Source organism: Antrostomus carolinensis, unplaced genomic scaffold, assembly GCF_000700745.2.
Source record: "Antrostomus carolinensis isolate BGI_N321 unplaced genomic scaffold, ASM70074v2 scaffold25188, whole genome shotgun sequence".
NCBI lineage: Eukaryota > Metazoa > Chordata > Aves > Caprimulgiformes > Caprimulgidae > Antrostomus > Antrostomus carolinensis.
In genome coordinates this window covers 1-11736 of record NW_010332667.1, presented here as the reverse complement: position 1 = coordinate 11736, position 11736 = coordinate 1, and the positions used below count along the sequence as shown (strand labels likewise).

Sequence of the window (11736 nt, the reverse complement as noted above, 5' to 3'; positions counted from 1 at the left end):
GGCCGTGAGGGGAGGGCGCTCCGCGGCCGTCTTGCGCTGAGCGTGTTTGGCTGTGTGTTCCGGCGTCCTTCTCTTTGCAAAGAATGGTTTTGTGCGTGATGGCTGGTTTTTGCGGTGGCTGTTGGCCTCGGGACTGCGTTTTTTTCAGGTAGTTGTGTCTCCACAGCTCTGCGTTGCAGCGTGAAATCCCAGAAATCGGTGCCCTCCCCTCGGTCCAGCCCCGTGAAGTCAGTTTAAAAGCATCCCACAGCCACCTTGCCACCTGCAGATTCCCCAGATCAGTGCCAAATTTATCTGGGTTTGTAGGGCAAATATTTTTAGAGTTAAACAAGCCATAGATAAGTTGGGAATCCAAGGGCACTGAGAGTTACGTTAACTTGGAAATTAATTGTTAGGTAGTTTTCTGCTTACAGATTGCATATGGGAAGGGTTAAAACAAAATGAAGATTTGTTTGAATACATGAATACCAGCTGATGCTATTTTAACAAATTTCAGCTTTTCTTCTGGGTGTTGATCTGAGGCAGTAGCTGAACAAAAGAGGAAAGGGGCTCAGACTTTGTGTACAGAATGGTCGCTATGCCAAACCATCACGGGCACAAAGAAACATTCTGCCTTCCCTCCCGCCCTTTTTGAGAAGGACAGGAGATTTCTGGAGGGCATCGGAACATAAATATTGACAGAAACGGAGACAGTGGGTTGTGCTGAGCAAGGACCACCTAAGGAGTGTTGTATTATATATACCAGTAATGCATTTGACAAGGTAACAAACATTTTTCAGATAAATGAGCAATGAACAATAATTAATAAGTAATAAGATGTTTGCTGCTGCTTTGTCTTCTGGGGGAAAAAGGGTATAAGCAGACTGATTGTGACCTGTTGGTGTTGTTACAGAAATCAAGGATTGGTATATTTTCAACTGGTTTTTATGCTCCTGTGTACACTGCAAATAGAAGCCATATGATGGACTCGTACTGCCAGAAGTTACAGTAGGGTTCATGCCTGATAACCACTTTTCTTAACTTTATCACAGTTTTGAAATTATAAAGCATTGTAAAGCTATCCTAAGCCAGGAGAAAATCTACATAACTAAAGAGACCCATGACATATGCCCCATATTAGCATTAGTGTCTCTTCAGTTTGGCTGAAAAGTTATTGCTGAAGTTCCTGAAGGACTGGCTTCTGCCTGCCTGATTGTGTCTGCCTTCTTCAGACACTGACTGAGATGGAAGATGCCAAAAATAAATAAGGATTCTTAGTTTTCCAGATGGGTAGGAATAAGGATTACTGGGTCTGCTTTTAAAATCTTGAGTTGGGCTGCTATTTTAAGACATCAAAATGCACGGCCTCTGCTCCTTTGGTTTTCCACACCTGTTACATGCTGAGGACATTTAGTACCCATCTAGAGAAGATATCTTCTATTACATGGAAATGGTTGCTGCAGCTGTCCAAATAAATGCTGATTGCCTTAGTTTTAATAACATCTGTGATTACTGAATCTGAGGTAGGTTTAGAGACTGTCTTTCGCAATGTAAAACTTTTATATATTTTCAGAATCTTGAACAATATTACTTGCTTTTGAGGCTGTTTTTTATTACATTAGAGCAGCACCATGGAGCTTGCTCAGAGTATTCTTTTGTTCAGTCATTTTATTTTAAACCTATGATGCTTATCCAATATTTCCAGAAAGTTGTTTTTCTGGTAATTCTGTCTATATAAATATTGCATCAATATTTATATATTGCATCAGTCAAGTATACATTCACAAATAACAGAGTATTTTACTGCATACAAGAATATTCTGACTTCAGTCAAACAGGAATATGAGGTGTTTATTGCCAGAATCAAGAATGGCCAAAGGAATGTTTGGTTTTTTTTTTTTTTCATAGGAGATTAAAAGCTCTGGAATCTGAGTCCATAACTCTGGGAAAAGAGCAATAGAGCTTAAAGACAAGTAAGTTATCTCTAATAATGTCTAGAGCAAAATATGCTGTTTTAATTAGGACATGAATAGCTTAGTTTTAGCTGTCTTCTCTCATTTATATTTTTTACATGTTTCAATTCTTTATTTACATGGAAGCTGCCAATGATTGTGTAAAACTTTGCTATGTGGTGTTAGATTTCTGCTCTTCACATCTTGGTGCTGATTCTTGCGCAGTCGAACTTGAAGCGTACTCAGCAAAGGCTCTGCTTGCAGAAAAACCGGAGGCTCAGGCTCAGAAGTCAAACACGCAGATTCTCTCCTCCCATGAAAACAGTATAGCCTCAAAGTGAGGCTATTGCATTGCAAAAATGCACTGTCTGAGGTTGAGAAACATGGAAAAGTTAGTGAATCGCCCAGTTTTTCTCATTTACTCTCTATTGTTGTATAGCTACATGTATGTAGTAGGGTTCTCAAGAGGGCAAGTTACCTTGCTGTATGCAGTCTGAAGTAGAATCATATTGCAAACCGGGGGGACAGGCTTTACTGCAGAGAACAGCAGAACAGTATGACAGCAAGCCTAGTTCAACAACTGTTGGTAGTGATATCCTTGCAACCTGATGCATAAAAAGAACAAGGTAACAGTTCCTGTTTTGGGGGAGGATATTGTTGTTGTTTTCCTCTCCAGAATAAAAGCTGTTCAGAAGAATTCTGCAAAAATTAAAAATGTAATATTGGAATTTCATAATGTAAAAAAGGTACCCTCAGAAACTTTTGGCACCCCAGAGAAAACAGCTCATCCTCTTAAACCCTTCCCAGGCAAAACCAATATTCTTCTGGTTTGAGAGTTTCTTCTAGATTAAATCATTATATATATATATATATGTGTATATATATATATATAAAACCCGAAACAAACAAGAAACCCCCTAAACTAAGCCACCCAGGATAGTGCAGTGTATCAGTAAAATGCAGATCTGTGTGCTGGATGCAGAACAACAGTGACCCAGTAGAAGTAGGGGAGGTGTAGACTTGAAGAATAATATATTCAGAAGGTCTTTGCTATTGTGGAAGTTGCCTGTGAGGAGAGGTGCTACCTGTGTTAGTGTTGTCAGCCAGCTTTGCTGCCTGCAGTTGGGAGCTCATGAAAGTTGTTTTCTTCTCCCACAGGCCTGAGTGTAGAAGAATCACTCAGCTTGGATTCTCTTTCTAAACATCTCGCTCAATTAGACAGATGAGTGCTAGAAGTGAAAAAAGAAGGGGGGGCGGGGGGGAAGTGTACCCCTTGGCAGAAAAAGACTGTTAGAACAAGGACTCCTGAACTTACTGGCCTTACAAGATACAGCTGAAGCAAAAAGAAAAGCTGAAGCTCAGGTTCAAGTGCATCTCAAATATTTTTAATTTAGATGTATTCTTTATGTTGCACAGACTGTTTTTGTCTTACAGATGGAGGTTCTGTACATTAATCAATTATTAACATAGATACTGTTGATTCTAAGATGAAGATTTCTTGATTTGGGTAACTGTGCTGATCACATGCGTGTTTCCCTCTAACTATGCTAGAGTTTTGTGAGTGGTAAATGCTGTTTCTGCCTGGGCAAAACCAGATAGGATTGTCACGCTACAGGATCTCCTCTCTCAGATAATGAAAAATAAAAAGATGAGAGAGGTAAAATTTAAAAAATGAAAAGTCAGAACAATTGACAATGAGAGGATGAGACTAGACAATTGCAATGGTGGACTAAGAGTTTGGTCTTTAAGTTGGTGTCTTTTATTCCTGTCTCTGGTAACTTTTGAGAGCACTGGCAGGAAAACTCTGGTTTAATAATGCAGTAAAAGGTGTTTCCTGAACAATCATCTTCTTAAGGAGATTGTTTCCGTTCTTTAAAAATAACAGAAAATATTCTCAGTTTAAAAAAATATGTCTTCATATAAATGTATTAGTTGATAAAATTTGTTGTTGTTTGTTTTGTTGTTTGGGGTTTTTTAAATGCTTTAACACTTTTAACTCTGGTTTGTTGAGATAGTGATGTGGTTATCCTACACTGCCATGTTTTATATTTCAACTCTTGATATCCCTAGAAAAACAGCTGGAGATTCACTTGAATATTTTGAAAGGTAAAAAGAATATGGTAGTTTGAAATACCATAGTTAATACATCATATTGAACGCAGTCCTTCCAGGACATGTTCTTTTTGTGACCCTTTTGGTGTTTGTAAAAAGTGCTGGCATTGCAGCCATGCACATTAAGTCAGTTATCCATTTTCAGAGGTTATTCTCTGACCCTTTTTTTAAAGGTTCTGAAATGGAAAAGACCAGCTGTTGAAGTGCTTTTGATTTGCTTATTTCTGTGTGTTGTGAAAACTGACGAGCTAATTTTAAATATATTTCTGTGCATACAGATGAAATGGTGCAACTTGAGGGTTTTTCAGAAGTGTCCAGATGCCTGGAAGAATTTGGACATTAGGTGCTTTTGAAAATCCCAGTATTGCAACTGTCTACTTCTGGGTGCCTGGATCTCATTGCTAATGTAATCCCTTGATATTAAAAATAGGAATCAGTTCATCAACTCATCTCACATAGCCTGCTGTGTAACTGTTACACAGAAATAACTCTGGTTTCTGAGCACTGATTGATTATATTAGTACTTCCCACGTCGCGATCTACAAGACATATATTAAAAAATAGTTCATTTATCTTTCCAGATGCCCGTAGTTAACTCCCTCCTAGGTTTCTCCAGTTTTTCATTATGGACATTGTCAGAGGCACTCTAGGTAGTGAGGAAGAAGAGGTGTGAATGGTTGTGTGGAAACAAAATTGCTTCTTCATACTGGAAAATCGTGTGATAAAGACATACTAGGTTTAAATATGTGTATTTTAAAGCTGTGTATTCTCAGGGTTTGGACTTCCTGACTAGATTGCTATACCATCAGCCACCCATTTTGTATATGTGTATGTGTATGTGTATTTATTTAGTGTTTGTATAGCATATCATGTTCTGTTGGGTTTTTTTCTTCCTCTTTCCTAGTTTCAGTGAATTGCTTTCAAGTGGTCAGAATGATGCTGCAGCAACCTATGCAGTAAACTCTCCTAGGGGAATTCTCTTTAATGAAGAAGCTCTGAAGTATCTTAAATGCATGAATTTGATATTTGAGTCCGTTCTCACAGGATTTTGGTGTCAATCTAGTCACTTCAGTGCTTCAGAGTTTGGGATTTATCAAACGAGTATTGTTTGTGTAGGTTTGAAGCTTATGTTTAATATTCCATATTGAAGGCAAGAAAAGCTGTAAAGTTTTTTTTTTCTCCTTTGTTGTATTTTAAGGACACAGCCTAAGAGGCAGAAAGAGAGATAGGTAACTCACAGCCACTGCTTTTCTTACTGTTGGTGAGGTGTTGGGGTAAGCTGTGATCTTAAGGTCTAGTATAAAGCTGTTCCTAACACAGCGCTGAAGCTATTTTATTTCTACTGATAAATTTTGTGCAATAGACGAGAGCAAAGGTCTACCTGCGAGTTTGAAAGTCCAGTCCTTATTGTTATGGGTGTTAATTACTCAAGTTTAGTCTTTTGAGTCATAAAGCAATATTCTAGTTAGCTTCAATAAAATTAGTTTCTGAAATCTGAAGTGTATAAAAACTATTGATGATTTTAAATATCCCAGATAAATGCAAAGTAGTCTTTATAATTTCATCTTCCTCTCAATGTTTTTGCATATGGAAGCACAAAATTCAGTGATGAGGTCAGAGCCTGAAGCAGGTGAGTGTTTTGTCCTTCCTTTGGAAGGAGCCATAAGGGCATTGCTGAACTTTACAAAACCAGTGTGTTTTTTTTCTTTGCATATTTTATTGGCTTTTGTTTTAGTTTTAAAGGCAGTAACTGAGATAAAAACTATGATAAGCTAATATTCAGTATCTGAATTACAAAATTTAGTAGTCTTAGCAGCACATGTTATATTTTCTGTATTCTCACTTGAAAAACTGTATGTTTTAAAGACCCCACCACCCCCTAAACCCCTCAGATTTATCTATTACCTGTTGATGGTAAAATACTGTCAGAAATCCTCTGCCTTCAGTTTTGAGCAACCTTCATTTGGGGTAATTAACAAAGCATCTGATATGACTCAACCTTACAAAAGATCTAGTAAGAATTTTGCCAGAGGCATTTGGTGAGTATGAGCAAACAAAGTCTAAAATTTAAGAAGTCCTCAATATTAGTGGAAGTTACTTTTCTGGATGCTCAGCCAATTACTTTTGTTTTCATCCCTTTCGCTGTTAGCTGCTTTAAAGGAAGAAATCTCCCTTTACTGAAGTATTTTGATACTGATAAACTCAAGCACTGCAGTTGGACACCTTCCCAACTCAGCTGTAACTCTGGAAGCAATGAAATCTGCACTGCCTGAAAAGCAATTAAATCTGGTAACACATTGAGTTAATCAGCAAAGGTCTGTGGTTCTCCTGCGCTGAGATTCACGCAGGGGTATGCAATCCTCCAGCACTTCCCAAGTCATGAGGCTTTGCCTTTTCTTCGAAGTCAATTCTTTCAAACAAAACACAACCAAAAATATGTTAATGGATATCTTTTTTTTAAAAAATTCTTATATTAAATCCTAAATTCGATACGAGTGTAGACCAAACAAGCAATATCACCAGCTCCTTCTGAAGGGCACATTTTGTTTTGGCTGGTGGCAGCCTTTCTCACAGCATTGTAGACTCTAGTTTTGTTTGAGACTCTTTTCTCTTACACTGTACTTATAAACTATATGAGTATAAGATTTTCACAGCCTTCTGTGGATTAAAAAGAAATTCATACTAGGATATGAATTTCTTCCATTTTCTTGTTGATGTCAGTACCAGATGCACAGTTTCAAACATAATTACACTAAAAACATGATTAAACTGTAAAACCTATACCTGCCCTTGACCTCTGTTTTTCCATTTATGGGATAGGATACAATCGTATTTGAATTTCTAGAAATGGGTCTGTTTCTGCATTTTTTATTTGGAGAAGACATTAAGCTATCAGAGATACGTTTTGTTAATCCCATGTAGATTTGTTTGAAATGGTGAAAATCCTACTAGAAGAGTCTGGTATTAAATTAACTTAAATTTAAACTGGTATTAAATTAATAATGAGTGCCTCTCTGCTGAAAGACTCCTGTGAAGAGCAACAGCATTCGTTAACACTCGCCCATATTTTAGTTTTAAATTGGGATTCTAAACCACCTTGTGTCAGGATCAAAATATCACTTCTTTGTTTCAGTCCTAACCCTTAACCTGTCCTACTGTGGGAAAATAACGGCAGGTTGGTGAGGAGGGCTGTAAACACGCTCAAGTGACTTGCAGCTGAGGTGTAGAAAAAACACATAGAATGTTCTAGTTGTTGTTTAGTCTTGTGTGCTGGACAAGCAGAACTCTGTGTTTAGGTAACACAGGCCTGTGATAGAGACACTCTATCGGACAAGCCTGAGATTCCTGCTCTGCTGTAGGAAAGATCAAAGCACAGGAGTAACCTACCCCTGTGTGAACCCTGAAATAGAGGTGAAAGCAGCGGGTTCGGTCACTCTCTAGCGAGGACAGAGCTCCACGGTGCCTGTGTCTCTGCTTCTGTGCTGCTTCAGGGATCCCCTGGCTGGCAAGGTAATGCAAATAAATTTACTCTTTGCATTTCAGCCATAGGTTTTTGGTTTTTCCTGTGCCCTGCCTGTGCTGACTCACACACCTTCTAATGCAAAAAAACCTGTTGTGGCCTGCTGGCTCTTTTGACGTGCTGAAATCATTGTTGTTCTTGCAGTAGTAAGACCCAGCTAGTTACATCATCACACTGAAACAGTGTTTCTCAAGCCATACTTTATGACCACCTTGGGAATAATAAAATATTACTAAATGCAATGTTAGCAGACAACAGTTTATTTCCTCTAGGGTGGAAGAATGAAAAGCAGCTGTAGTTTAGAGTTTCAAGTATTACAGATGTTTACAGTAGTCAGCTTTTAATTATTTGCTGGAGAAGCGTGTTGAAAAATACTGCTACTGAAACATAATGATGCCTTGTTATTAGAGGTAAATAGGTCTCCTATTCTAAGACTATAGAGTTCTGTACTGATTTTAAAACAGTCTTTTGCAAATACTAAAACTAAATAAATCCTAAACCACTGAGATTGTAGGCAAAACTGATGGCAACACCTGTAGCAGACAGACTGCATAACAGTATGTAGTAGTCAGCAGACAGACTACAGTATAAATCCTTGTAATTGCCACACTATTTTGCTGTACTACACTATATAATGGTTGCCACACTGCTGTGCTACTGGAAGCGTGGCAAAAATCTATTTCCCATTCCTGTATCCTTAGGTAGAATTTCTTAGGAAGGTATTAAAGCCAGCTGAACTGCTTCTGAGAGTCATGCTAGAAAATAGCTTGTTTTTGTTAGCATGACAAAATTTCGTCCACTTCTCTGAATCTTCTTTGTGCTTTGGAGAAAATGTAAAGTTGAATAGGAAGCTGAATGGCTCAGGGTGTTGCCATTTTCTGTTCTTTTAATAATCCCTGGAAATCTGACTAGGCTTCTAAAACTCACTCTTTTTGACACGTTCCTATGAGTTTATTGTTGGACTGACAATCAAAATTACAAATGCTGCCGGTACTGAGCAGACCTGCTGCTTTCACAGGCTGGGCTGTGGAATGCGCAGCAATGGCTGCTCTGCTCCATTGCAGCTTGGGAACAGCACAAGGATTTCCTTATTCCTGAAACCCGCCTTGAATCTCCCATGTCCAGGAGAAATACTGTCAGGCTGCAGTTGTTCCTCCCAACTGCCCGGAGCTGGAATCATTGTGACATCCCTGAAAGAAAGGTCCCATCGCTTCCTATTGCTTTCAGTGCTCTTAGAGCCTTCTCTGCTGCTGTTGGGAGATTAAAGAAGACAAGGAAGAGGCTGCTTTCTCAAATAGAGAGAATTAAGGCTGCAAGAGGGGCAGAAGAGCTGGCAGGGGTACAGTTTAAGACTTACTCATGCAGAAATATGCCCATCTACACAGTCCACTTGTGTTGTAGCTTGTTTTGAGATATTCCAGAGTTACGGAACACATTAGTGATGCTGATTTGTTTTATTACCTGGTCTTCTTCAGGTTAACCTTTTCTGAGGCAGTAGGGGATGCTGTTCATGACTATAGGAAAGTGGAACTAAGCAATGAGTCAAAATGCCTGGCTTTGGCTCAGGTTGGATATGGTCAGCCTGGCACACTCAAAAAAGTTGCTGTGTGCCTCTGTGAACAGGGCTGAATTTCTGGAGCGATGGATTGTGTACAGCAACTGGAGCGTTTTTTCTGTAGGTAAATAATAGGGCACTTGTATTGTCTTTGAGAATTGTTCTACAGTATATTTATTTCAGGTTTAATGGTGATGGTTTTGACCACATTTGTATAGAATCATAGAATGGTTTGGGTTGGAAGGGACCTTAAAGATCATCCAGTTCCAACCTCCCCTGCCATCAGCATGGACACCTTCCACTAGACCAGGTTGCTCAAAGCCTCATCCAACCTGGCCTTGAACACTTCCAGGGAGGAGCAGCCACAGCTTCTCTGGGCAACCTGTTCCAGTGTCTCACCACCCTCACAGTGAAGAACTGAAGTGAGTACAAATAGCTGAAGTTTTGTCGTGGTGTGTACTGAGATGTCAAAAGCTCTGTTAATGTCCCCATGGATTTTATCCTAGTAAAACGTGCATGCTTTGATGAAGTAGGGAATTACTTTTGGTACACCTGCTAGAAAATCTCCACAACATTTTGGCAAGGACCTCAGTAGGAGGCTGTGGGGGTTCTCATAGCCTACAGTTCCAAAACCAAGGTTAAGTTGGCCCTTTCTGGTGGATTGCAAGTTCATTAATCAAATAATTAAAGGAAAGAAGGGTGCCTTGTGTTCTTTCTTAGCTTCCTTTCTACGTAGCTGCCTTCTGGCAGCATCCTTTTTTTTTCTTCTTGTATTCTTGCTTAGACTGTTTTTGCTCGGTTAAGTTACAATTTTTAAGAATTATTTTATTTCCTGGCCATATTTCAGATAATTTTAAGGGAGGATTTTCAGGTTATCAACTCTCCTGGTTTTGTTGATTTTTCTCATTCTATGAGATTTCTAAAATAATTACAGGGAAAAAAAATTATTTTTTAAAATTTTTTTTCCCAAGTAAAAGGTTAGATTTTAATGTCACCGCTCACTTTTCCACAGTGTTTGGGGAAATCAGTCAAGATCATTGTGAGTTTTTATGGTGAGGGAAGGGAGAGGTGACCATATGCAAATACATAATAATCATGATATTTGATTTTTCAAATGGTTTCTTCTTTCTGTTGGAAAACTGTCCTAGCACTGCATTAATTCACTGTCTCAGTCAACAGTGGATTAGAAAACCACTGTTTTCATTCCTGGGGGCTGCAATCCTCTCTCTTCTCTCAGCTGATCACCAAGAGCATGGTTTTGGAAGAAAAGAGCAAGAAAAGTAAGCACAGCAAAATTTTAATAATAAACTTTCAAACTTGAAATTTTAATTCAACTCCCACTTCAGCCTGTAAATGACTTTGGATTCAGTGCTCCTAGTTAATAACGTGATCTGAATAAAACCTTTTCCTTCATGATGAGCTGAACTCTGCATTCTCACACCTTCTGGAGGCCCCGCATCCTGCTTGCACTCACACGCAGGATCAGTCACCCCCTGGGGCAACCCTGCCACTGACATAACTCTGAAGGCATTTCACTGGATTCTAGCAGAGCCTCTATAATTTGTTTCTTGGGCAACCTGCAACTTCAGCCCTTACTGCTTAGGACACACCAAAAAAAACCAAAAAAACAAGTCCTACTTTGTTGTAAAGTTTGTAAGTTTTCAGAGGGACTTTTTTTCCCACTGCCAGACACGGTTGCAGAAGCTCTTCAGGCAGCGTGAACTCCAGCCAGGGGCAGACAGCTGCCACAAACCCCATGGACAGCAAGTGCCAGGTCCTGAAACTGCTCTGCAGACAAACTAATAGTTTTCTGCCTAGCCTTAGCCAGGAAAAGTACTTAAATTTAAAGATAATATATCTGAAAATTAGGTTTTGTGCCTCCATGGATGCTTATTTGTATCTATTATGCTTATTGTGTTTTGCTGCAATAAACTGCCCTGCAGTGCCTGCAACTCCCCTGTCATTCTATTGCTCTTACGCGTTTCAGAAGTGATTTTGAGTTTCATTAGTGATTTTGACCTTTAAGCTTTTTTAAAATTAAAATAAACACTGTTTTTCTTATGGGTCTTTCATTTGATCAGCTTTCTTTTTTTTTAAACTCAGTCTTAGGATTTATGATCCATCTATAAAAACAGTGAATGATTTGTTCAGTACGTTTAATATGGATAGTACAAAGCTTATTAGGCCAAGTGCAGGTCTTTGTATGCAGTTGGTGTTTTCTTAGATGCATTGGAACAGATTATTTGAAGTGATACTGTTTGCACTTCGGGAGGCTGGAATAAGATAGCAGATGCGTGTGCAGAAAATAAGCATGAAAAGTTATCTCGGAAAATCACATCGATTCTCACCTCACAGGATGGAGTGTTTAAAAATTCACCACTTGAAGATTAAAAAGATGCAAGGGTCAGTGTCCTCTCCAGCCGAGGAGGGAAAGATGTCCCTGCTCACTGCAGGGCGGCTGGACTAGGTGGCCTTTAAAGGTCCCTTCCAACCCAAACCATTCTGTGATTCTGTGATAATGGAACATGTTTTCTGGGAGTTTTTCTGTGTAACAACAGAGGGAGCTCTTAGAGCAGTCAAGCAATTAGAAAGCGCAATTAGAAGTTAAATTGGCCGCT

General features: G+C 39.1%; 1 protein-coding gene across 1 annotated transcript; it reads left to right on the top strand.

Annotated features, from left to right (window-relative positions):
- Positions 1-525: 525 nt before the first annotated feature.
- Positions 526-11521, top strand: CLHC1 (clathrin heavy chain linker domain containing 1; the record flags this gene model as incomplete). The annotated part of the gene is given in 15 exon segments (XM_029086390.1): positions 526-761; positions 1749-1871; positions 1874-1922; positions 1925-1952; positions 2608-2738; positions 3090-3219; positions 3221-3280; positions 3459-3584; positions 3987-4037; positions 4948-5073; positions 6193-6237; positions 6239-6358; positions 9039-9229; positions 10224-10373; positions 11343-11521. Coding segments are annotated over 15 exon segments (1745 nt in total), but the record flags the coding sequence as incomplete, so codon positions are not given.
- Positions 11522-11736: the final 215 nt, after the last annotated feature.